The sequence below is a fragment of the Quercus robur genome, chromosome 2, assembly GCF_932294415.1.
Source record: "Quercus robur chromosome 2, dhQueRobu3.1, whole genome shotgun sequence".
Lineage (NCBI taxonomy): Eukaryota > Viridiplantae > Streptophyta > Magnoliopsida > Fagales > Fagaceae > Quercus > Quercus robur.
Window position 1 is genome coordinate 86,258,781 of NC_065535.1, and position 24,236 is coordinate 86,283,016.

General features: G+C 37.5%; 1 protein-coding gene across 3 annotated transcripts in view; it reads left to right on the top strand.

The window, feature by feature from the left end:
- LOC126715541 (dicer-like protein 4) overlaps positions 1 to 24,236 on the top strand; it is a 35,894-nt gene that overhangs the window by 4,612 nt on the left and 7,046 nt on the right. For all 3 annotated transcript variants that reach the window (XM_050416184.1, XM_050416186.1, XM_050416185.1), the window contains exons 6-21: positions 1,344 to 1,408; positions 2,212 to 2,355; positions 2,444 to 2,566; positions 4,649 to 4,787; positions 4,984 to 5,080; positions 9,442 to 9,634; positions 11,085 to 11,245; positions 11,341 to 11,547; positions 11,683 to 11,948; positions 12,048 to 12,322; positions 12,400 to 12,833; positions 13,080 to 13,180; positions 16,247 to 16,452; positions 16,592 to 16,801; positions 17,570 to 18,031; positions 18,112 to 18,384. In XM_050416184.1, the coding sequence (XP_050272141.1) occupies positions 1,344 to 1,408; positions 2,212 to 2,355; positions 2,444 to 2,566; positions 4,649 to 4,787; positions 4,984 to 5,080; positions 9,442 to 9,634; positions 11,085 to 11,245; positions 11,341 to 11,547; positions 11,683 to 11,948; positions 12,048 to 12,322; positions 12,400 to 12,833; positions 13,080 to 13,180; positions 16,247 to 16,452; positions 16,592 to 16,801; positions 17,570 to 18,031; positions 18,112 to 18,384 (3,356 nt within the window). The remainder of the gene's footprint in view (positions 1 to 1,343; positions 1,409 to 2,211; positions 2,356 to 2,443; positions 2,567 to 4,648; positions 4,788 to 4,983; positions 5,081 to 9,441; positions 9,635 to 11,084; positions 11,246 to 11,340; positions 11,548 to 11,682; positions 11,949 to 12,047; positions 12,323 to 12,399; positions 12,834 to 13,079; positions 13,181 to 16,246; positions 16,453 to 16,591; positions 16,802 to 17,569; positions 18,032 to 18,111; positions 18,385 to 24,236) is intronic.

The window sequence follows — 24,236 nt, forward strand, 5'->3', positions numbered from 1 at the left end:
ATACTAAAGATATATAAGTTTATGAAGTTTGGCCCCTCATAAAGAAGAGCCCCCTCCACACCCCCCCCCCCCCCTCTCTCCCAAAAAAAAAAAAAAAAAAAAGTCTAGCAAATTTTCATTTTAAGTTTTGGATCATTCTTGGTTTTAAGGAGTTATTGATTTTATTAAAATTCCTATTTGGCTACACACATTTTTCATTTAATAATTTTCTTTTATTTATTAAAAAAACCCGAATTGGAAATTTTAAAATCTTTCTTACTTATAAAAAAATAAAAAATAAAAAATTTAACTTTATAGGTGATAGACTGATATTGCTTGAAGAAAAAGGGGGGATTATTTAAAACAAAAAAATTATAATAATGGTGATTTTTTCAGTAATCTGATTGGTAATAGACAACCTTTGTTTATTCATTTATAGTTTAAAAGGATGATAATGTATCAAGATTATAAGGTATGGCTTACTCTAGTACTAAAAACAAGATTTTTAGTTTTCTCTCACATACATAACTTGGTCCTCCCAAGAAAATTTTTTTGGCTCCACCCTGGTATCAGTGATAGGTACTGCATATTGATGCTGTGTTTAGTTTGATTATTAGATACATGCTACAAAAATTTGTTGCTACTCTCCTTTTAGATGGTAAGGCATTGGAGTTTTTAAGATTTCTTGAACTAGTAGTACTTATCGAAAAAAACAAAAAAGAAGATTTCTTGAACTAGTAATTTTGTTGTTTTTTGAACAAAATGTTGTAGTCTTTCCTTTGCTTCATAATAGTAATTCTGATTTAAACGCTAAAGTGAATCATAAAAGTAATTTTGATAAAGAGTAGCACTGACGTAATTTGGTGAATCCCCCTAGTCTTGGACTTTATCTAGGTTTTTTTTTTTTTTTGGGAGCAATATATGAAAAAATTAAACATTATAGTAGGTTGAACATGTGAGCTAGGCTGCTGATAAAGTCTAGAAGGGATTGTGCCAGAAGCCGAAGATTGATTCTGCTTTAATCAGATTTGAAGTGGGTAGGGGGTGGGAGTGGGCTAGTGAGACGATCCCCTTTTTGTGTAGCCTGTTTTATACCTTCTGGTGAAAAGAAGAAATAGAAAAAAGAATTGGGCTGTTAAATTTTTTAAAGAATTTTAATGAGGGATTTAGCCTCGCACTTGCAATGGTCAAGGTATGTTATAATCTTGATTCTCTTGTAATATACCTTATTGGAGATCCTTGTGTTTCTGCCTAATGATAGTTCTTGAGACACTGTTCTGGTTATGTAGTTGATGTCTAGGTTGTCAATAACTCACCCCACTTCATTATACCTTAATCTCTGCATGTATGTGTTACTCTTTCAGGTGCTTCTGATCCAGCAAATTTAACAAAAAGCATCAATAGTCTTGAAATTTTACTTAATGCAAAGGTGGGCTATAGAACTGTTGATTTGAGCTATAATATGCGTTGATACAATCCTTCACACTCTTTTCTACTATTGATGATGGTATAAATTAACGTTGTTAACTAGATTACTTAAGACAACTTATAAAATTTCACAAGATTTGCTTGTGCCCCATAGATATGGTACCTTACAAAGAGCTATTTTACATGTTAAAGTATTCTTATCCTTTTAATATACATAACCAACCAGTGTTCTTGGAGCTCCCTCTTCTTTTTTAATTAAATATAATTTTACTTGTATATAATAATAAAAAAATAAAAAAATGTTCCATGGTGGCATGTGGTGATCTTGACTAGTGCTCTGTTCCCTCACTTAAGTGCCTGTAACTCTTTTTTTTTTTTTGGGGGGGGGGGGGGGGGGGGCGGGGGGGGGTGTGTGCGGTGAGGAGGGGGTTTGTATGCTACTTTATTTTCATTGATGCTCTCCATGGCCTTTGGTGCTGTTTGCCTGAATCAAGCAGTACTTGGTTTGGCCTAGGCATTCCAAAATCCAAACCACAATAAGGTTAATGGAATTCATAAGCCATCTTCATATGGGAGAACCTAAGAAGAGCTCACAAGGCTGTTCTTAGTTGTGTTTATGTTTGACCCTAAGTGTACTTTGTCTGCATGTATATATATCTGCCCTACAAATTGTCTCTGCCATTTATGCAGCAGAGAATAGGTATGATTTTTATCTTTAAACTACAGTTTGCACTTAGGTCTGATACTGCAACATTTGTTTGATTAAAGTTTTCACTTCATGTAGTTTTCCACGTTGTTTTGTAGGTTTATTCTGTTCTAGATAAGGAAGAATTGGATACTTTTGTGGAATCTCCTGTAGTTAGAGTATATGATTATGGTCCCGTTCCAAATGGCGCATCTAGCTACTATGTCACACACTGTAGTAAACTTGAGGAGATGAAACGCCAGGTATATTGTTGTGGCATTTATTTTGGTGATAACTTTGCTTTCCTCCAACTAGGTTTCACTTGTTGCTATTTCTCTGTGATATGAGCAGTGCATATCAACACTTAAAAGGAATGATCACCAAAGTATGCTGAATGCAAAAAAACTACTAAGCAGAATTCATGATAATATGATATTCTGTTTGGAAAATCTTGGCCTTTGGGGAGCATTACAAGTAAGCCATTGTAGCATCCAACCAATGTTTTTGGTTCTTTAAAATATTTATCTTATTTGTTCTTTTTACCCCTTGGTTTTGTGCTGTTTTCATTCAGAAATACTAATGTGTTTGTTGGTTTAAATTTGTCTAACTTTTTTCCATGTATTGCTTTTGTCAATGTTGCACAAACTTCTGTGGTTTTTATCTTCTGCTGATCTCAACTAATGTTGATGCAATCATCTCTAGAACATACTTATTTCTAAACAGCTCTGAACTTTTCTGGAAATACAACTGCATCTTAGAAGATTTCTTGAATGTGTGCTCATTATTGTGGAAAAAGAGGTTGAGTGGGTGTATGAGGGAGGTTAGATGTAGGTTTTATGGAGGTTATTGATAGATAGAGAGGAGGGCGTGGCGTGTAACTGGAGTGGTTTGGCTCCCTTATAATTTGTGTTTGAATTTTTGAATGTTTTTCTGTAGACCCATATGGACATGCGTGAATGACTCATAATGCAACTAAATATCACAAACTTTGAGAATAATAGAAGAGTGATGAAGCTGGCCTTTTCCCATCAAATACAGTGCAGAGTTTACCAGCTTTGATATTTTGAGCCATGGTGTTTCAACATGTTGTCATTATGGAGAAGTTCTGTTTGTTGGATCATTCTCTTTTGCTGGCTGCCAAGTACAAATGTAATTATTATAATATTTTGTGATTCACTTTTGAGAGAACTGTTCTTGTGGAATTTATTAAAATTTTTATGTAGCAAAAGTAAAACTAATTTGAAAGTTAAAGCTTGCAATGCTACTTGGAAGCACTATTAATTAGATGAAGACTATGAGGCATCTTGGTTATTACCAGATATTAGTGTCTATGACTGGTGAAAGTTCTGAGGATGGTGCAGGTGGAGTAATATGGTTGATAATGTGGGATTTTTTGTTAAGTTAAATGATTTTTTCTTTTAATATTTTTGAAAAACCATATTTGTGTATTTTGGTGGATATCAAGTCAAATTCCGTTATGTATTTTTTTTGATAAGTAAATTCCATTATATATTGTTATTGTTATAAAGCTCTCACAAAGGGAGGCGTCCATTCTTTTCCTTGGAGAAGCATTTGGAAGGTGAAAGTTCCTAGTAGAGGCTTTTTTTACATGGATTGCCACTACAGGAAAGATCCTTACTTTGGATAATTTGAGAAAGAGAATATTTGTGTTGTCAATTGGTGTTGTTTGTGCAAGAATAGTTGGAAATCTGGGGTTCATCAGCTTATCCATTGCACCTATGCTTGAAGGTTATGGAATTTTGTCTTATGTTTGTTTGGGGTTTCTTGGGTGATGCCAAAGCATGTGGTGGAGTTGTTGGGGCAATCCCACTGTGTCTCATGTGGACCTTGGAGAGAGTAAAATCAATCCACCTTTGAGGCGGAGGAGCACTCAATATTGGATTTGCAGTGTTTTTTTTTTTTTTTTTTTTTTTTTTTTTTGTATGATTGGATGGCTGTGATGAGTGTTCATTTCTTCTCTTGTAGAGTTTTTAGATTTATGTACTTTCTGTTGATTCTTGCCTTTCCTTTGTACATGAAGGCTAGCATGGTTTTTTTTTTTTTGTTCTTTTCAATAAAATTTTTAATTATTAAAAAAAAAAGGATGGTGGATATTAAGTTGCTTTTAGGAAGGGCCTTTGGCTGTCCTGACTTGTGTTTTATTTTTGTTTACTTTTTTTTGGTGGGGGGGGGGGGGGGGGGGGTGGGGGGAGAGTGGGGAGTGGAATGTGATTGAATAGTGGAATCCTCGGCTAATTTTAATTATAATTAAAGATGAGAATCAGCTTTGCATGTTGTTGGACACCATTCATCTTGTCTATACCACATGAAACCTTTTCTCATATGATGTGATAGACCAACATGATATGTTAGTGTTGCCTTATCAGTTAGGAACCTTTCTGTTCAATAACTATAGTGTGCAAACTACATATTCTTGGTGTTCAAGTGAAAGTAGAGATGCTTCTTAATTCCAGTAGCCGTAATTATGTGTTCTTCAATTGGAGGTTGCTTGCATGCTTGTAATTTTCTATCTTGTTTTGTTTTCCCCTTTTCAAGGCTAGTCGCATTCTTTTGACTGGTGATCGCTCTGAGCGGAACGAATTAATAGAGGTGGAAGAAAATTTCAGTGATGACTCTGTATGTAACAGATATCTAGCTCAGGCTGCCGAAGTCTTTGATTCCGATTTAATGAAAGGTATTAGAATGTGTTTAGAAATATTTTGGTTGCAGCCAATAATATCTTCCTGGCAGTATCTCTATTCAAATGATCATAACTTAGTGTATCAACAAAGTTGTGTGCTTTAAATATTTGAAATAAGAAAACATTTAATCTATGATTACTATAATTTTTTACTATTATAGTTAATAAGTATTTATATTTTTATCTGTAGATGGCATTGCATCCGATCTGTCGAGTGTGGAGATCTTAAAGGAGCCATATTTCTCAAGAAAGCTTTTATGCCTTATTGGAATTCTTTCATCCATCAGGTTGGTACTAAAAATCTGTGTGTGTGTGGTGTAAGTGCTGATAAACTGTTTTTTGTGCCTTCAATGACAAATATGTCTTTTGACTATTTGACTATTAGTACTTATGAAAAAAGACTAATAGATTAGATTAGATGACTCACTATAACAATCTCTTAAGGAATGGTTTTTTGTGTTTGTCACAGTTCACCTGTAACACCTCTTACTCATTCTATCTACTCCCTCTTAAACTTCAAAATAAGGGAGTGACTCTTTCCATTCCCTCTATTAAAACTCCCAATTAAGGGAATATATGGAATATTCCAAAATAATTCCTTTCATTTCATTCCTTCCCCTCCTCCCAAATGGAGTGTAGGTGGAGATGTGCCTTAAATAGTCTATTCAACTGAACTCAATTAAGCCTTAATCCAAACTAAATTGCAGCTGCTCCATCGATCCCTTTCCAACTAATTGGGTTGTTTCACATCAGCTCTTCTAAAATACAAAAAATGCACAATTTTACACATTTTACCTTAAAAATCACTCGCATCAGCTCTTCTAAAATTGTGCAATTTCCAAAAAGCTACAGTAACCGTGTAAAGATACATGGTTACTATTCACTTGTGCGTTAATATTTAATTAATTTCTCTCTCTTTCTTTCTATTCCATTTTGTTACTTGCTTCCTTCTTTTTCTTTTCTCTCCATCTATGGCTTTTCTCTTTCTCTTTCTCTTTTTCTTTTCTTTCTTTGTTTCTTCTCCTTAATCTACAGTCCTTGCTCATCACCTGTTAGCCTCCACCACCACTCCAATTGGTGGCTCTCCTTTGTTTCCTTCCCATTTTCTTCTCTTTCAACTCAAAACCCATGATAGAGCAGTTCATTTTCCTCTTTGGTGCTCTTCTATTTTCTGCTACCATGCCCACCAAGATTCAGAACCTTGCTAGAAGTGCGAGTGACTGGGTTTGCTCAGTGGTTTGCTAATTTTGGTGGTGGTTTGCTTAGTGGTATCTTGGCTTGAATTTGTTGTGATTTGGATGTGGGGGTTTTGGTGTAGGAAGAGAGGCTGTGATTTGTGTCTATAGAGGTTTGCCATGAGTTTGATTTGGGTTAAATTCTGTTTGTTTGGTGAGAAAATAAAGGAAAAAAAAGGACAGAAATAATAGTAAAAAAATAAAGGAAGAATTAATATTATATTAAAAGAAAGTGTAAAATAGATAATCTGATATTGGTATTTTTGCCAATGAGTGTGTTGATAGTCGAGTGAAGAGTAAGATTCCGGGGGTTATTTGTAAGCTAGACATTGAGAAAGCTTACGATCATGTGAATTGGGAGGCCCTTCTAGATCTTTTGAAGAGAATGGGTTTTGGGGAGAAGTGGTGTAGATGGATTCACACTTGTATTTCTACTGTCCAGTTTTTTATTTTGATTAATGGGGCTCCAGCTGATTTTTTTGGGAGCACGAGGGGTCTGAGACAAGGGGACCCGCTATCTCCAATGTTGTTTTTGGTCATGATGGAGGTCTTAAGTAGGATGTTGAAAAGAGTTGAAGGTGCTGGCTTGATCAGGGGTTTTAAGGCTGATGGAAGACGGGGTGAAGGGGAATGTGTCTCGCATCTTCTGTTTGCGGATGATACTATTCTGTTCTGCGAAGCAGAAATGGAGCAGATCCTTCATGTGCGGATGCTTCTCCTTTGTTTTCAGGCTGTGATAGGTTTGAAGGTTAATGTCTTGAAGAGTGAGATGGTTCCAATAGGGGAGGTTAATAATGTTCATACCTTGGTAGAGATTCTGGGCTGTCAGATTGGGTCTTTGCCTATGACCTATCTTGGTATGCCGTTGGGGGCTTCCCATAAGTCTCCTTCTATTTGGAATCCTATCTTGGAGAAAATTAATCGGAAGTTGGCTGGGTGGAAGAAATTGTATTTGTCAAAAGGTGGAAGACTGACGCTTCTTAAGAGTACGCTTTCTAGCCTTCCTACTTACTATTTATCTCTTTTTACTATCCCTTCGCATGTGGCTAATAAGATTGAGAAGATTCAGAGGGACTTCCTGTGGGAGGATTCGAAGGTTCATTTGGTGGGGTGGGATAAGGTGTGTGCTCCTAAGGCTAATGGTGGTTTGGGGATAAGGAAGTTAACTACTTTTAATAGAGCCTTACTAGGAAAATGGTTATGGCGGTTTGGGGTTGAGGAGACTCTTCTTTGGAGGAGGGTTGTAGCTTTGAAGTTTGGGGAAGAGTGGGGGGGATGGTCTTCCAAGCTAGGTAGGGGTGTTCATGGATGTGGTTTATGGAGAAGTATCCGAAAAGGTTGGGAGGTTTTTAGCAAATATATCCGGTTTGAGGTAGGGGTGGGGAATAGAGTGAAGTTTTGGACAGATCAGTGGTGTGGGGACCTACCACTCCAGCTATCCTTTCTAGTAGTGTATGGGATTGCCACTAATAGAGAGGCATCTGTGGCCTTGTCTCTCGAACAGTTGGGGACCGAAGCTCGGAGAAGCTGGAAGGTTCTTTTTCTTAGGGATCCAAATGATTGGGAGATGGGAGATGTGGATGAATTCCTTCATACCTTGGGTTCTAATTTACCTCAATCTGAGCAAGGAGACCGTATGATATGGAAATTGTCGAAGAAAGGAGATTTTAACATCCGCTTGTTCTACGATAGGCTTCGAAGTCCCTTGCCTATTATCTTTCCTTGGAAAGGTATTTGGAAGGTTAAGGCTCCTACGCACGTCTCTTTCTTTGTTTGAACTGCAACTTGGTAGAAGATTCTTACAGGGGATATTCTGCGATGTAGAGGCTTTGATTTTGTTGACGTGCATTATGTGTCGTTGTAATGGGGAGACGGTGAATCATTTGCTTCTCCATTGTGAAAAAGCTTATCAGTTGTGGAGCTTGGTTTTTAGATCTTTTGGGATTTCTTGGGTCTTGCCAAGATCGGTTGCAGATACGCTTTTCGGTTGGTGGAATTGGTTTAGAAAGCACTCTTCTAGCATTTGGAATTTAGCTCCGCTATGCCTAATGTGGTGTATTTGGAGGGAGCGAAATTGGCAAACTTTTGAGGACAGGGACAAATCCGATGACCAATTGCTTGCTTATTTTTGTGGTTCTCTCTTTGATTGGTCTAGGGCTTGGGGACTCACCTCTAGTGATTCTCTCCCTTTGTTCCTTAGCTCTCTCCTTTGTAATTAGCTCTTTGTTGTTTTCCGTTTGTTTTCTTGTTTCTTTTTCTTTCTTTCTGTTTGTTTCTTTCTCTGTACTCTTTGTTCTGCCTTATGTTTTCATGAGGTAGTTTCTTGAATATACATCTTTCTTAATTATGAAAAAAAAAAAAAAATTTGCAGAGTGGTTGTGTGAAATAGAAAAAGTAGGTTTTAAAGCCAAAATAGACGGAAATTTTTAGAGGGACTAATGCGGTTGCTCTTACATGCATCTATTTACTGCCATTATATCTTATCGGGGGTGATTCTTCTCCTCACCTTCTTGTTTGTCACATCCTTCTTCACTATCTACCTTGTAAATATGCAACAATTTTTTTCCTCCCATTTTTTAATTCACCTCTCTCTCTCTCTGTGCCGACACATTGATAATCAAACTGACTGAACTGGATGAGGAGCAATGTTAATCAGAGTTTGAAAAACCAAATAGACACCCTTATTTCGACTAAGTGTGTCCTTATCTAGCATTAAGGAAAAAGCAGCACCAAGAAACAATCAGGCCCCTTGAAGAAACCAAATACCCTAAACAAGAATTTCTTATCTGGGTCAAGCCATCCTTATCCAAGATAGTGAATAACCAACATCGATAACCAAACAAAGGCAAACAGGAGTATCCTTATCAAGATTAAGCTGTCATTATCTGGGATAGTAAATAACCAACACCACAAACAAAACAGGAGTCTTCCTTGTCAAGTTTGAATCGACAATGCTATCGATGCTTAGAAACTCCCAGTGACCACCACACCAGCCCAAATAAAGCTCATTGATGGCCCGAAAAACATGATACGCTCCTAAGTATGTTGGAAACCACCATGCTTCTGTCAAAACGGCCAGGAACTGAACGGAAGAGCTTTTATAAAAACAGGGCTGATGGTCTTGCATTAGGGATTCGGTATATTTACAAACATATTTTTGTAGTTTCTGGAACTGTTTTAAAAAAATACTCCTTTGGAGTTTTCTAAAAATTGTTCTATATAGTGTTTTTTGAGAAGCTATTTTTTAAGAACTGAAAACAGAAAATAGCCAACCAAATGCCTTGAACAAACTTTTTTTTTTCTTATTTATTTATTTATTTTTCAATTTTGAACAAGTGCAAACAATCATGCCCATACATGTATGTGTGTGTTTGTAGGCAACTATTCTGATAAAGCTTGTTTCTTTTTCTCAGGTTACAACCAAATAGGAAATGTATAATATTTGTTAATAGGGTTGTTACAGCGAGATCTTTGTCGTTAATATTACAGAAGCTTAAGATATTAGCATCTTGGAAGTGTGATTTTCTTGTGGGAGTCCATGCTGGACTAAAAAGTATGACCCGGAAGACCATGAACATTATACTTGAGAGATTTCGATCGGGAGAGGTAATGCTTAATGTTTTAAAGATTCTATCATTGGTTTCTTTTCTTTGATGGCATCTAAAAAATAATCAAACTGTACCTAACTTTTCTTAATATATTCTAAGATGCATTAGACAATACGTTTACCCCTTATATGTGCACATAAGGGACAAACATATTGGATGCTCATTTGTTACATGACACTGGGTGCACCAATGTCTGACATGACAACGGGGGTCTTGGTATGAGATTTGTTTGACTTGCTTATTATCAGACATGTATCCATTAGAGATGGCAGACAAAGGAATAGTGCAGCTTATTGGAAATTACTATAAGCTGTTACAAGAACAATGTTGTCCATGTCTCTATGAAAGTTGTTACTTTGTGTGGTATCAAACAAAGAGCAGGGTTTCAGACTAAACTGTTTGAGGATCTTTATTGTAGAAATTGTTATCTAGTGCGATCCATTACATAATTGTTTACATTATTAAGCAATTAACAGATGATATAGGATAGGTTTAGGAGCTGTTCCTTTGGGCGCTTGTCTCTTATTAGCGAATTCTTCATTTTTCAGTAACACTTTTCATATATTTCTTGAATTACTATGACCCAAAAACGTTGCCACAAGAAAACCTTCCAATAATTTAAAATTCCCTTCCGATGGCATTGACTTTAATCATTTTTATATCTTGACTGTAGGTCATTTATGCACCATTGAGTATTGCTAGAAAGGAAAAAATTGTATCATTCTAGAAAACCATAGGTGAGGTGTCCCTATTCTAGACTCTTCTAGAAGATACTTTTGGTGAGGTGTCCCTACAAGCTTCATTATCAGAATATTCTTTGTAATGTTCTATAAATCTTCTTCTATATACATGTGGAATGAATTAGGTGAGGGCTGTATATAGGAAACAGCTCCTCAATTAGTTGACAAATTACCACTTACCGTAATAGCTTAAATGATGGTGAATCACTTAACCATTATTCTAATACTCCTTGCATATGGAACTAGACTCCCTCTCAATTAGTGGGGTCCAACTTGTGGAATTTTCAACTTTAAATGGGAGGAAGAGTGGAAACATGGTTTGAATTTGGGACTGCCTGATTTGATCCTATAAAAAAACCTTAAACTATCACTTACCTGACAAGCATACGCTGATTGTAAATGGTGAATTAATCACATAACAAGTAATAAGCTCAAACTTCCCTCAATGAGTGGGTGCTCAACCTGTGCAATTTTAACGTCATTGGGAAATATGGAGTGGAGACATGGTTCAAAAACCTGTTTTATTTGTTGTTATTTTGTATCCATTTATTTTATATAGAGAAACCTGCTTTGATACCTTGACAAATTACCATTTATCCCAATCGTGTAAGCTGATTGAAAATGAAGAATTTAATCAATTAACTATTATTCTAATAAACTCTAGAGATTGAGGCTAATCATTAATTTCTACTGGTGTTGGTTTGGCAGTTAAATCTATTGATTGCTACTAAAGTTGGTGAAGAAGGACTTGATATTCAGACATGTTGTCTTGTGATACGGTTTGATCTTCCAGAAACTGTTTCTAGCTTCATACAATCAAGGGGTCGTGCACGAATGCCTCAGTCTGAATATGTGTTTTTGGTGGACAGGTGTCTTTTTAAAGCATGCATTGTATGTAAGTCCATCCATTGGTTCTTCTTCTTTTTCTAAATAAGACTAACTACCATTTATGCTATTGATTCAGTGGCAACCAGAAGGAGGTAGATTTGATAAAAGATTTTCAAGAAGATGAAGATCGAATGAACATGGAAATTGTTAATCGAACATCAAATGAAACCTTTATTGGTTCTGAAGAAAAAATTTATAAAGTTGATTCATCTGGTGCTTGTATCAGCTCTGGATATAGCATCTCATTACTCCACCAATATTGTTCAAAACTCCCCTGTGATGAGTATGCCCTTTCACTAATTATGATCATTGTTTCACTTGAAAATCATGAGTTTAATCACTTAAAAACTTTGTGAACTTTGTATAACTGATCATATATATATTTTGAGATGTATTGTATGGTTTCTTTTCTTGGCAGGTTTTTTGACCCCAAGCCAGTATTTTGTTATTTTGATGACTTAGGAGGTACTGTCTGCCACATAAATTTACCTCCCAATGCTCCACTACGTCAAGTTGTTGGTGCCCCACAATCTTCATCTGAAGCTGCTAGAAAAGATGCCTGTCTGAAAGCAATTGAAATGTTACATAAAATGGGTTCCTTGAATGACAATCTCCTGGTTGGGCAAGATGATGTAGATGAAATCGGATTGGGGTCGGATTCTTCTGACTCAGATAGCTGTGAAGGTTGAAGCATTAAGCCAAAGAAATTTTGCTAATTAATGTTTCTTCTCTTCTTTTTTTCATTATGTCATATCAATTGTCTTTGATTTTGCATGTTGTCAGGTGAGGGTCCACGAGCTGAACTACATGAGATGCTAGTTCCTGCTGTGCTAAAAGAACCGTGGACTAACTTGGAGAATCCTGTCCATTTTTACTCTTACTATATAGAATTTAGTCCTCATCCTGAGGATAGGATCTACAAAAAATTTAGTCTATTTGTCAAAGCAGCCCTGCCTGAAGAGGCCGAGAGAATGGAACTTGATCTTCATCTGGCTCATCGTAGATCTGTGATGACCAAGTTTGTGCCATCGGGAGTTGCAGAATTTGATAAAGATGAGGTAGATGGCATTTGTTGGACAAAATTTTATGATGGTAAACTAATTTTCTGACGTTGTCCAATTTTTATTTTTTACAGATTGTGCTGGCACAGAATTTTCAAGAAATGTATCTCAAGGTCATCCTTGACCGATTAGAATTCATTCGTGAATCTGTTTCCTTGGGAAAAAGCAATACTTGTGAATCGAGTTCATTGACCTTCTACCTGTTGCTTCCAGTAATTTTGCATGATAGTGATAACAAAATTACTGTAGATTGGAAGATTATTAGAAGATGTTTATCTTCCCCTGTTTTTAGGACTCCAGAAGATGCCATGGAAAAGGAAAATTTTCCTTTGGGCGATCATTTGATACTTGCCAATGGTTACAGAAGCATAAGTGAGGTTACGGATAGTTTAGTGCATGCTCCTTCATACAAACAGGGTTTTTTCTTCATCACTAACATAGTTGATGGAAAGAACGGATACAGCCCTCATTCAGAAACTTCAAGCTATGCAGAGCACTTGTATGAGAAGTATGCAACTAGGCTTCTTGACACTTCGTTGACTATTTATACCATTTTGGATTACTCCTGAAACACATTTTATGTCATGTTATGCCTAATTTCTGCTTGTTTAGAGGGAATTTGTTAATATATAATGAACTTAAAAGCGTAATAATAAATATCTAATTTTTATATATGCATACAAAATATACTAACTTCTGTTGCTTCTCTTTTATTAATTTATTAAATCATTTTTTCTTAAATGTTGGAAGTCAGGTTTGGCGTTCAACTCAAATACCCTGAACAACCTCTTTTACATGCAAAACCGCTTTTTTGCTTGCATAACTTGCTACATAACCGAAAGCCAGAAGATTCAGGTAATTATTTTATTCGGTTTGTCATAGTTCTCTTTTTGTTGGGGTTAATTGCATTAAGTGATTCCTGCTTGTGTTGCAATTCTATTAATTTTGGAGTGTGTTGCATCTCAACCATTTTTTTCTGGATGTTTTGTCGGGCTGCATCCTCTGTATACCACCATCCCCCTCATTTGCACGCTCACACACACACATGTATTTAAAATTCAGTGTATAATTAAGCTTTTGCTGCAAAGATTTGGTGTTTATTGAGCTGAATACTTTCGTAGTCCTAATGATATTTCCATTTAGTACTAAAAGCAATAAGAACCCTGGAACTTCTATGCGACTAAAACCTTTTTTCACATTGGTAATTAAATGTGAACCCTGTGGGTCTTGAAACCCACGACCTACCCTTCACCTGTTCTTACAGGGGAGGTGGTGCCAGATAGAGTTCATTGTTGGCTAACACAATTAAAAGAAACAATACACCGTATTGAAGTTGCTGCATTATTCGTAATCCATATTCAATCGGAGAACTATTTTGAGCTCAGTGGGGTTTATCTACTTGGTGGAAATTAAATGGCAGTGTTGACATAGATAACTTAAATTTTTGGTAAGGTATTTTATTAGCGGGAGATTTTGTGGTTGAACCCCAAGACAAGCTCCCAGCTGGTTTGAAGAATTCTGTGTGTTAGGCTCATGCATGGGAGCTTATGCATGAGGGATTCTTGTAGTAGATGAAGTCCATGGTTATCGATAGCTATAAGCTTTTGAGACAACTAGTAATTTATCAGGTAGGATGTGACTTGCTTTCATTGCTAGACAACAACTAGAATCTACAAAAGATAAAACTCTAAAGATTAGTGTTAGCTTTTGTAGTAGATGGTTTAGGGTCAGGGGATTTTAGAATCGAAAATCAGGAATAGTAACTGGAGTTTGAGAAAGATAGGATAATATAGAAAGAGAAATATAATATTGAATCCTAGATTTAGAATTAAAGCATAAATAATCTTCCATACCTCAAAGAAGAAAATCAGAACTATTTATATGCTAGAAATTCTAGCAAACATTGAATACTAGATGTAGAATAGGTCAGATCACAACGGAGAACTTAAAATGACAAAACCATAATTTGTTCGCTGCTATAGTGGTGTATAAGATACATGTGCTACAGTAAGTTGAATTAAAGATAAAAGGAACAAATAAGAAGGCAAGCAAATATAAGTAATATCTTACTGGATGCTTAAATGAGCTCTTGTTGAGGTGGCACCTCCTCCATTTGTAAAAGAAGGTGGAGGGTGAGGACATGGGTTCAAGACCCACCAGGTATCTGTACCGTATCAATTAAAAAAATAAGTTGACTCTTTAATCTAAAATAAAAGATCTAGCTAATAAAAGTGATATCTTAATGGATGCTCCAAATTTTTTACCACGGCTTGGTTGTTTTCGTTGGATCTTAATGGATGCTCCAAAGCTACTGGGGTACATTGTAACTTGATAGGCCACTGAGCAGTTTTGATTCCTAAAGTTTCAAATGAGTGTTATTTGTCTCTCCGTCCACTTCTGTTAGTTTCCTTACCTATGTGACCTGACAACTTTTTTTAATTAAAAAATTACAAACCAGCTTGGGTCTAATGGAGCAACCTGTTTCTATTTGGGTCATTCCCCAATTCAAACCCAATAACCATATTGAGAGAGAGAGATAGAGATACGTTTGAGCCCAAACCCCCATGCGATGCTGTCCTCCCTCCCATGCAATGGCATCTTCCTCCCTCTGGCACTCTTGTGGCTGTGCTCGCTCTTTGGTCCTTCAGGTCAGCTTCCATATGCTTGCTGTGAAAACAATGGGAAAAAAGAAAGAAAAAACAAACTTGTGAATCTTATACTCAATTCAGCCTAATACACTTCCTTCACTTAAGCAGAACTGCAGAAGTGTAAAAAACAGTACCCAAAATTATTTTTTTTTCCCAATTTTTGGATTAACAGAAACCAAAAAATGCATGACTAAAAAAATTCTTCATGGGTTTATTTAATTTTCGTTAGGTTTCTCAACAAACTGCACATTGGTTAGAGAAAGCATTAAAAGATTAAATATTTGTAATAATTTGATAGTTACAATGAGGGAGGGGGGATTTGAACCTTGGATGTCTTCATTGGAAATTTCAGGAGGTGCCAACTAGTTAAGCTACAAGGCAAAGATAAAATGTTTTTTTTTTTTTTATTATAAAAAAAGTGGATATTGGGTACTTTAGGAAATATGACCTTGGTGGCCTTCATAGGGAGCAAGGTTCCGACATTGGTCTTGGATGAAGGGATGACTTTCTCAACTAAAACGTGATTCAGCAATGGAAGTAAACGCTTTGCCGTCTAAGAAGTTAACAAATACAGAGTAGCAGAGAGGCCAAAGTTTTGAGAAGTCTATGGAGGGGGCAGGACGGTTTCACATGGGGGTTAGAGCTCAAACATTCTCTCTCTCTCTCTCTCTCTCTCGTTTCAATTAGGTTACTGGGTTTGAATGGGGGAAAGAGAGAGAGACCCAGATAGAAACAAGTTACTTTGTTAGACCCAAGCTTTTGTGTAATTTGTTAATAGTAAAAGAGTTGCCACATAATTTAAAAAAATGCTACATCATTGCTCCATTAGACACATAGACAAGGTAACTAATGGAAGTTGATAGAGGGAATAGTGCTCACTTTTGAAACTCTAGGGACCAATAGTGCTAATTTAAAATTTCAAGGACCAAAAGTGCTCTGTTGTTAAACTTTAGAGACCAAAACTATATTTTGGCCTTCTTAATATTGAAATGGTTAATGTGAAAGACAGAGGTTGAGTGACAAGTTATTTTATTAAAAAAAATTGAGAGTTTAGAAATGAACATGACGTTGATATAAAATGTAATATGTGTGGGCATAGGTGCTTTTGTTATACCTTGCTCTCCCTTGGAGACATGACGTTTATCTTGTTTTTGTTTTCTTTAAACAAGAATAATCTTCTTTTTAGACTATACTCATCTCAGTGTCTCTTATAGCTCTCTCTCTCTCTCTCTCTCTCCAATTATTGTTCATAAGCATTAATTGTCAAAAACAGAATCACGCGAACTGGAGGAGTACTTTACTGATTTGCCTCCTGAGCTTTGCCAGTTGAAGATAATAGGCTTTTCTAAAGATATTGGTAGTTCAATATCTTTATTACCATCAATCATGCATCGTCTGGAAAACTTGCTTGTGGCCATTGAACTGAAGAAGAAATTTTCTGCTGCATTCCCTGAAGGAGCTGAAATTACTTGTGATAGAGTAAGGCTTTCTCATGTATAGTATTAACATAATTGGCTTTGATGAGAAATGATAACTTTATTGTTGCATGACTTTAATTGCACATGATCAATATTTTTGTAGACCTCAATCACTACTAAAGTTATGAATCTTTTGTTAGGTCCTAGAAGCACTCACCACTGAGAAGTGCCAGGAGCGCTTTTCCCTTGAAAGGCTTGAAGTACTAGGTGATGCTTTTCTCAAGTTTGCAGTTGGACGGCGCCTTTTTCTTTTGCATGATACCCTTGATGAAGGAGAACTTACCAGGAAACGTTCTAATGTTGTAAACAACTCCAATTTGTACAAACTAGCAACTAGGAGCAAGTTACAGGTAATAAATGAATTTTAGGATATGATTCTCATCTACTTATTATAAAAAAAATTATATGCTTTTTACTTCCCAAATATGAACTTATCTGTCATTCTATCTTGATTTTTCTTTTCATTTGCTTTTGAATTAGTTAACCGAGAAAATTCAACCAATCATCCTAGTGATGAAGTGCAAAATTTAAGTGTTCCTTTCCAACATGGTTTGAAGGTGATAAACATGGCACCTTCAAAAACTGAAAAACTAATGTGATTGTTGATGGTCAAATGGAAGTAACTATAACCTACACAATTAAATGTTGTTTGATATGGCATGTAACGACCTGAGGAAAGCGATAGCCGCATTTGTGCTTATACCCTCAAAGGACTAGTCAAGCTACAATTGGGGCTCCTTGTAGTCATTTATAAATCCAAGATCCACCTAGTAAACACTCAATGTGGGACTCAACACACGCCTGGACAGCACACACTCAAACAATCCAATCCTATCATATCCACACAATTTCGGTATCACGTGGCACTTCTTTTCTTTCTGTAAATGTAGACATGTAGTGCTCTCTCTCTCTCTCTCTCTGTGGCCTGGCAAACACTCAACTTGTCTATATTTTAGAAAGTTTTTTGGCTTATATTATTCCCACTACCCAATGCTTCCTGTCAGGTACTGCTGAATGGATAAATTTCAGTTAGGAAAATTAGTACCTTCTACGTTACTGATATTTTCTTTTAATTGGTTTTAATATCTAAGTGTATAGTATTTGCTCTCTTATTTCAGGTATACATACGTGATCAATCATTTGATCCCTTGCAATTCTATGCTTTCGGTCGCCCCTGCCCAATAATTTGTAACAAGCAAAATGAAGGTTCTACTCATTCCCAGTCAAGTAATCTAGCAGATTGTGCAAGTTTTAATGAAGTCAGGTGCAGTAAAGGTCACCACTGGTTACATAAGAAAACAATTGCTGATGTGGTTGAAGCTCTTGTTGGAGCATTCATAGTTGACAGTGGCTTCAAAGCTGCAACCAGCTTTCTTCGATGGATTGGCATACAAGTGGACTTTGAAGCCTCACAAGTTTCAAATGTCTGCATTGCAAGCACTAGCTACATGCCACTTAGAGCTCGTATGGACATTGGTGCCCTTGAAAAATTGTTAGGGAATCGGTTTCTCCATAAAGGTCTGCTTCTACAGGCATTTGTACATCCTTCTTACAACCAGCATGGAGGAGGCTGCTATCAGGTATGCACTGCTTCTTTTCTACTTCTGGTGTTAAGCAACAGGCATTCCTCTTTGCTTAATGATTTGATGGTTTTGACCAGAGATTGGAGTTTCTTGGAGATGCTGTGTTGGATTACTTAATCACATCGTATCTGTATTCAGTTTATCCAAACTTGAAGCCTGGTCAATTGACAGATTTGAGATCGGTATCTGTGAACAACAAGGCCTTTGCAAATGTTGCAGTAGATAGATCCTTCCACCAATTTCTCATCTGTGATTCCAGTGGCCTTACTGAGGCCATCAAAATTTATGTGGACTTTGTTAAAACTCCTGCACCACAAGGGAGTCCTCATGAGGGGCCAAAATGTCCTAAGGTAAACGTTGAAACTCTTGTTTTTATTTTATTTTTGGGGTGGGGGTGTCCCTAATGGGTTTTACATGGTAATTGTTGTTTACTGTGAAAGTTTTTCAGGGTTTTATAAGTCAACCCTAACACATAAAATATTATTTATATATAAAGTACATGATATTACTGTTTTGCCCTTATTACTCATAACACTCCCCCTCAAGCTAGAGAGTATATATCATACAATCCTAGCTTGTTACATAATAAACCCAAACGAGTCTTACATAAAGCTTTAGTATACATATTAGCAATCTGGACTCTTGTAGAAACATATGGAGTAGCAATTACACCATCTTCTACTTTCTCCCGAGTAATATGACAATCTACTTTAATATGCTTGGTTTGCTCATGGAACACAGGATTGGAGGCAATGTAAATTGCTGCTTGATTATTACAATGCATAGTCATAGGCAGCTTCACAACAAATCTTAATTCCTCAAGTAAATGCTTAATCCACATAAGCTCACATGATGTGTGTGCCATGGCTCTATACTCAGCCTTTGCATTGGACCTGGCAACAACAGTTTGTTTCTTACTTCTCCAAGTAATCAGATTTCCTCCCAGAAAAGTGCAATACCCAGTAGTGGATTTTCTATCTGATGGTGATCCAGCCCAATCAGCATTAGTGTAGGCTTCTACCCGTAGGTGACCATTAGCTTTATACAAAAGACCATGGCCTGGATGTGCTTTAAGATACCTCACATTTCGAATAACTGCCTCCCAATGTGGAAGGCGAGGATCTTTCATAAACTGACTCAAAACACTAACTGCAAATGATATATCTGGGCGAGTAATTGTGAGATAATTTAGTTTACCAACCAAACGACGATATCTCTCAGGATTAGATAACAGTTCCCCCTGATCTTCATACAATTTGACATTAGGATCCATAGGAGTCTCCACTGGTTTAGACCCTGACAAGCCAGTTTCTTCCAAAATATTCAACACATACTTCCTCTGTGATAAACTGATGCCTTCTTTAGATCGTGCTACCTCAATACCCAAGAAATAACGAAGTTTACCCAGATCCTTAGTTCGAAAGGAGTTTTGAAGGTATTTTTTCAAATCATCAATACCCTACTTGTCATCTCTAGTTATTATAATATCAACATATACTATCAACAAAATCTTTCCTCTATCAGAGGTATGAGAAAACACAGAGTGATCAGAATGGCAATGTCGCAATCCAAATTTTAACACTACTTCACTGAATTTACCAAACCAAGCTCTGGGAGATTGTTTAAGACCATAGATGGCCTAATGCAACCTACACACTTTTCCAGACTCTCCCTGAGCAACAAACCTAGGTGGTTGCTCCATATACACCTCTTCCTTCAAATCTCCATTCAAGAACGCATTTTTAACATCTAACTGAAATAATGGCCAACCCAAATTAGCAGCCAAGGAGATCAAAATCCGAACAGAAGAAATTTTAGCAACAGGTGAGAATGTCTCGGCATAGTCAACACCGTATGTCTGGGTATAACCTTTAGCAACCAAACAAGCCTTCAAACGCTCAATAGAACCATCAGGCAAATACTTCACAGTATACACCCAACGACAACCAACAATAGTTTTCCCTGGAGGACAAGTAACTAAAGACCAAGTAGCATTTTCAAACAGGGCAGACAGAAAATGGAGACAAGTGACCATAAAAGACAAACTGAGAGATAGGGTGAGAGGTACAAGAACGCTTACATTTGCGCAAAGCAATTGGAAGAGAGGTAGGATCAGGAGTTGGATCACTAGGCGGGGTAGAGGTCTCTGTTGGAGGTTTCTGCCGGCAACAATATACCTGGAGTGGTTTCTGAGGAGATTCAATAGGAGACACAGGTGGTAGGAGAGGAAGACAAGGAGGAGAACTGTCACTTGGCCTCTCTGATGCAGAGACATGTGAGAGAGTTACGGTGAGATCTGAAGTTGAGAAACTTCTCTCCTTGGAGGAAATCTCATGGAGACAAAAATCAAGGATGCTATGGATTAAGGAAGGAGATAATAATACTAAATTCTTCCATAAGGTGGCTAATTCCCGTAGAAGGTTTAATCATCTGAGTTTTTTGGAGGTGGATGGGGTGATTTATGAGGAGGAATCCGAGGTGGCTGCCCAAGTAGTAAATTTTTATAAAAATTTGTATCAGGAGACAGAGGAGTGGAGGCTTTTTGTGGAAGGTTTGAAATTTGATTAGATAGATGGGTCGGAGAGGGGTTGGCTTGAAAGGAGATTTGAGAAGGAGGAGATTCTTCTAGCTGTTAATGAGCTGGCTGGAGATAAAGCTCCAGGTCCAGATGGTTTTTCTATGGCTTTTTTCCATCATTGTTGGAGAGTGGTGGAAAGTGATGTTCTAGCAGTTTTTGAGAAGTTCTATCATCATAGTAAGTTTGAGAAATCTTTGAACGCTATCTTTTTAGCCCTTATTCCTAAGAAGAATGATGCTTCTAATATTCGAGATTTCAGGCCTATTAGCTTGGTGGGGAGCTTGTACAAGATCTTGTCTAAAGTTTTGGCAAATCGATTGAAACGGGTTTTAGATCAATTGATTTCTGAGTCTCAAAATAGTTTTGTGGGAGGTAGACAGATTCTTGACTCAGTTCTTATTGCCAATGAGTGTGTTGACAGTCGAGTAAAGAGTAAGATCCCGGGGGTGATTTGTAAGCTAGACATTGAGAAAGCTTACGATCATGTGAATTGGGAGGCCCTTCTAGATCTTTTGAAGAGAATGGGCTTTGGGGAGAAGTGGTGTAGATGGATTCGCACTTGTATTTCTACTGTCCAGTTTTCTATTTTGATTAATGGGGCTCTAGCTGATTTTTTTGGGAGTTCGAGGGGATTGAGACAAGGAGACCCGCTTTCTCCAATGTTGTTTTTGGTCATGATGGAGGTCTTAAGTAGGATGTTGAAAAAAGTTGAAGGTGCTGGCTTGATCAGGGGTTTTAAGGCTGATGGGAGACGGGGTGAAGGGGAATGTGTCTCGCATCTTCTATTTGCGGATGATACTATCCTGTTCTGTGATGCGGAAATAGAGCAGATCCTTCATGTGCGGATGCTTCTCCTTTGTTTTCAGGCTGTGACAAGTTTGAAGGTTAATGCCTTGAAGAGTGAGATGGTTCCAATAGGGGAGGTTAATAATGTTCATACCTTGGCAGAGATTCTTGGTTGTCGGATTGGGTCTTTGCCTATGACCTACCTTGGTATGCCGTTAGGGGCTTCCCATAAGTCCCCTTCTATTTGGAATCCTATCTTGGAGAAAATTAATAGGAAGTTGGCCGGGTGGAAGAAGTTGTATTTGTCAAAAGGAGGTAGACTGACGCTTCTTAAGAGTACGCTCTCTAGTCTTCCTACTTATTATTTATCTCTTTTTACTATCCCCTCGCATGTGGCTAATAAGATTGAGAAGATCCAGAGGGACTTCTTGTGGGGGGATTCGAAGGTTCATTTGGTGGGGTGGGATAAGGTGTGTGCTCCTAAGGCTAATGGAGGTTTGGGGATAAGGAAGTTAACTACTTTTAATAGAGCCTTATTAGGAAAATGGTTATGGCGGTTTGGGGTTGAGGAGACTCGTCTTTGGAGGAGGGTCGTAGCTTTGAAGTTTGGGGAATAGTGGGGGGGATGGTCTTCCAAGCTAGGTAGGGGTATTCATGGATGTGGTCTATGGAGAAGTATCCGAAAAGGTTGGGAGGTTTTTAGCAAATATATCCGGTTTGAGGTAGGGGCAGGGAATAGAGTGAAGTTTTGGACAGATCAGTGGTGTGGGGACTTACCACTCCACCTATCCTTCCCGGTAGTGTATGGGATTGCCACTAATAGAGAGGCTTCTGTGGCTTCGTCTCTCGAACGGTTGGGGACCGAGGCTCGAAGAAGCTGGAAGGTTCTTTTACTTAGGGATCCTAATGATTGGGAGATGGGAGATGGGAGATGTGGATGATTTCCTTCACACCTTGGCTTCTAGTTTACCTCAATCTGAGCAAGGTGACCGTATGATATGGAAATTGTCGAAGAAAGGAGATTTTAACATCCGCTCGTTCTACGATAGGCTTCGAAGCCCCTTGCCTATTATCTTTCCTTGGAAAGGTATTTGGAAGGTTAAGGCTCCTACGCACGTCTCGTTCTTTGTTTGGACTGCTTTTGGGAGAAGATTCTTACAGGGGACATTCTGCGATGTAGAGGCTTTGATTTTGTTGACTGGTGCGTTATGTGTTGTTGTAATGGGGAGACGGTGAATCATTTGCTTCTCCATTGTGAAAAAGCTTATCAGTTGTGGAGCTTGGTGTTTAGATCCTTTGGGATTTCTTGGGTCATGCCTAGATCGGTTGCAGATATGCTTTTCGGTTGGTGGAATTGGTTTGGAAAGCACTCTTCTAGCATTTGGAATTTAGCTCCGTTGTGCCTAATGTGGTGTATTTGGAGGGAGCGAAATTGGCAGACTTTTGAGGACAGGGACAAATCCGATGACCAATTGCTTGCTTATTTTTGTGGTTCTCTCTTTGATTGGTCTAGGGCTTGGGGACTCACCTCTAGTGACTCTCTCCCTTTGTTCCTTAGTTCTCTCCTTTGTAATTAGCTCTTTGTTGTTTTCCGTTTGTTTTCTTGTCTTTTTCTTCTTCTTTTTGTTTCTTTCTCTGTACTCTTTGCCCTACCTTATGTTTTCATCGGGTAGTTTCTTGATTATACATCTTTCTTATTTATCAAAAAAAAAAAAAAGTAACCGAAGGAGAGAAATAGGACTGAGATTCATTAAATGTGACATCAGCACTAATGAAACGACGCCGAAGAGTAGGTGAGTAACATCGGTATCCTTTCTGAGTACGAGAATACCCAAGAAAAACACATTTAATGGATCTAGGATCAAGTTTGTCACTCCTTGGACCTAAGATATGAACATAGCACACACAACCAAAGATCTTAGGAGGTAGATGAAAGAAGAGTGCATCAGGAGAGAGCACAGTATAAAGGATCTGACCACCTAGAACAGTGGAAGGCATATGATTAATTAGGTGACAGGCAGTGAGAACAACATCACTCCAATATGATTTGGGAACATGCATATGAAACTTTAAGGCATGAGTGACCTCTAACAAATGATGCATTTTGCGTTCAGCAACACCATTTTGTTGTGGAGTATGAGGGCATGAAGATTGGTGAATTATACCATGATCATCAAAAAATTGAGACAACGATGTATGAAAATATTCACGAGCATTATCAGACTGAAAAATATGAAGCGAAGCATTAAATTGAGTCTTTATTTCCATATAAAATGATTTGAAAATTGAGTACAATTCAGACCGTTCTTTCATAAGATAAAGATAGATGACTCTAGAATAATCATCAACAAAAATGACAAAATATCTAAATCCCAACAATGAGGGAGTGTTTATTGGACCCCAAATATCAGAATGAACTAAATGAAAATGACTACTAACACGACTCTCATGCCTAGGGGCAAAAGGCACCCTATGGTGTTTACCCAACTGACATGCTTCACATTGTAAAGACTCAATTTGACGACACGACAGAACTAATGACTTGAAATTCTTGAGAGATGGATGACCAAGGCGACAATGATGCTGAAGAGGTGAGATAGACAAATGAGAAGCCACTAAACAAGAAGAACCACATCGATCCAATTAATAAAGTCCACCGGCTTCATGCCCTCCACCAATAATCTTCCTCATCTTGAGATCCTGAAAGATACAATGAGTGAATAAAAAAATGGTAGCACAATTCAAAATTTTAGTAAGCTTACTAATTGACAAAAGGTTAAAAGGAAAACCAGGAATATATAAGACAGAAGAGAGAAAGATTAGGACTAAGATTGGCAG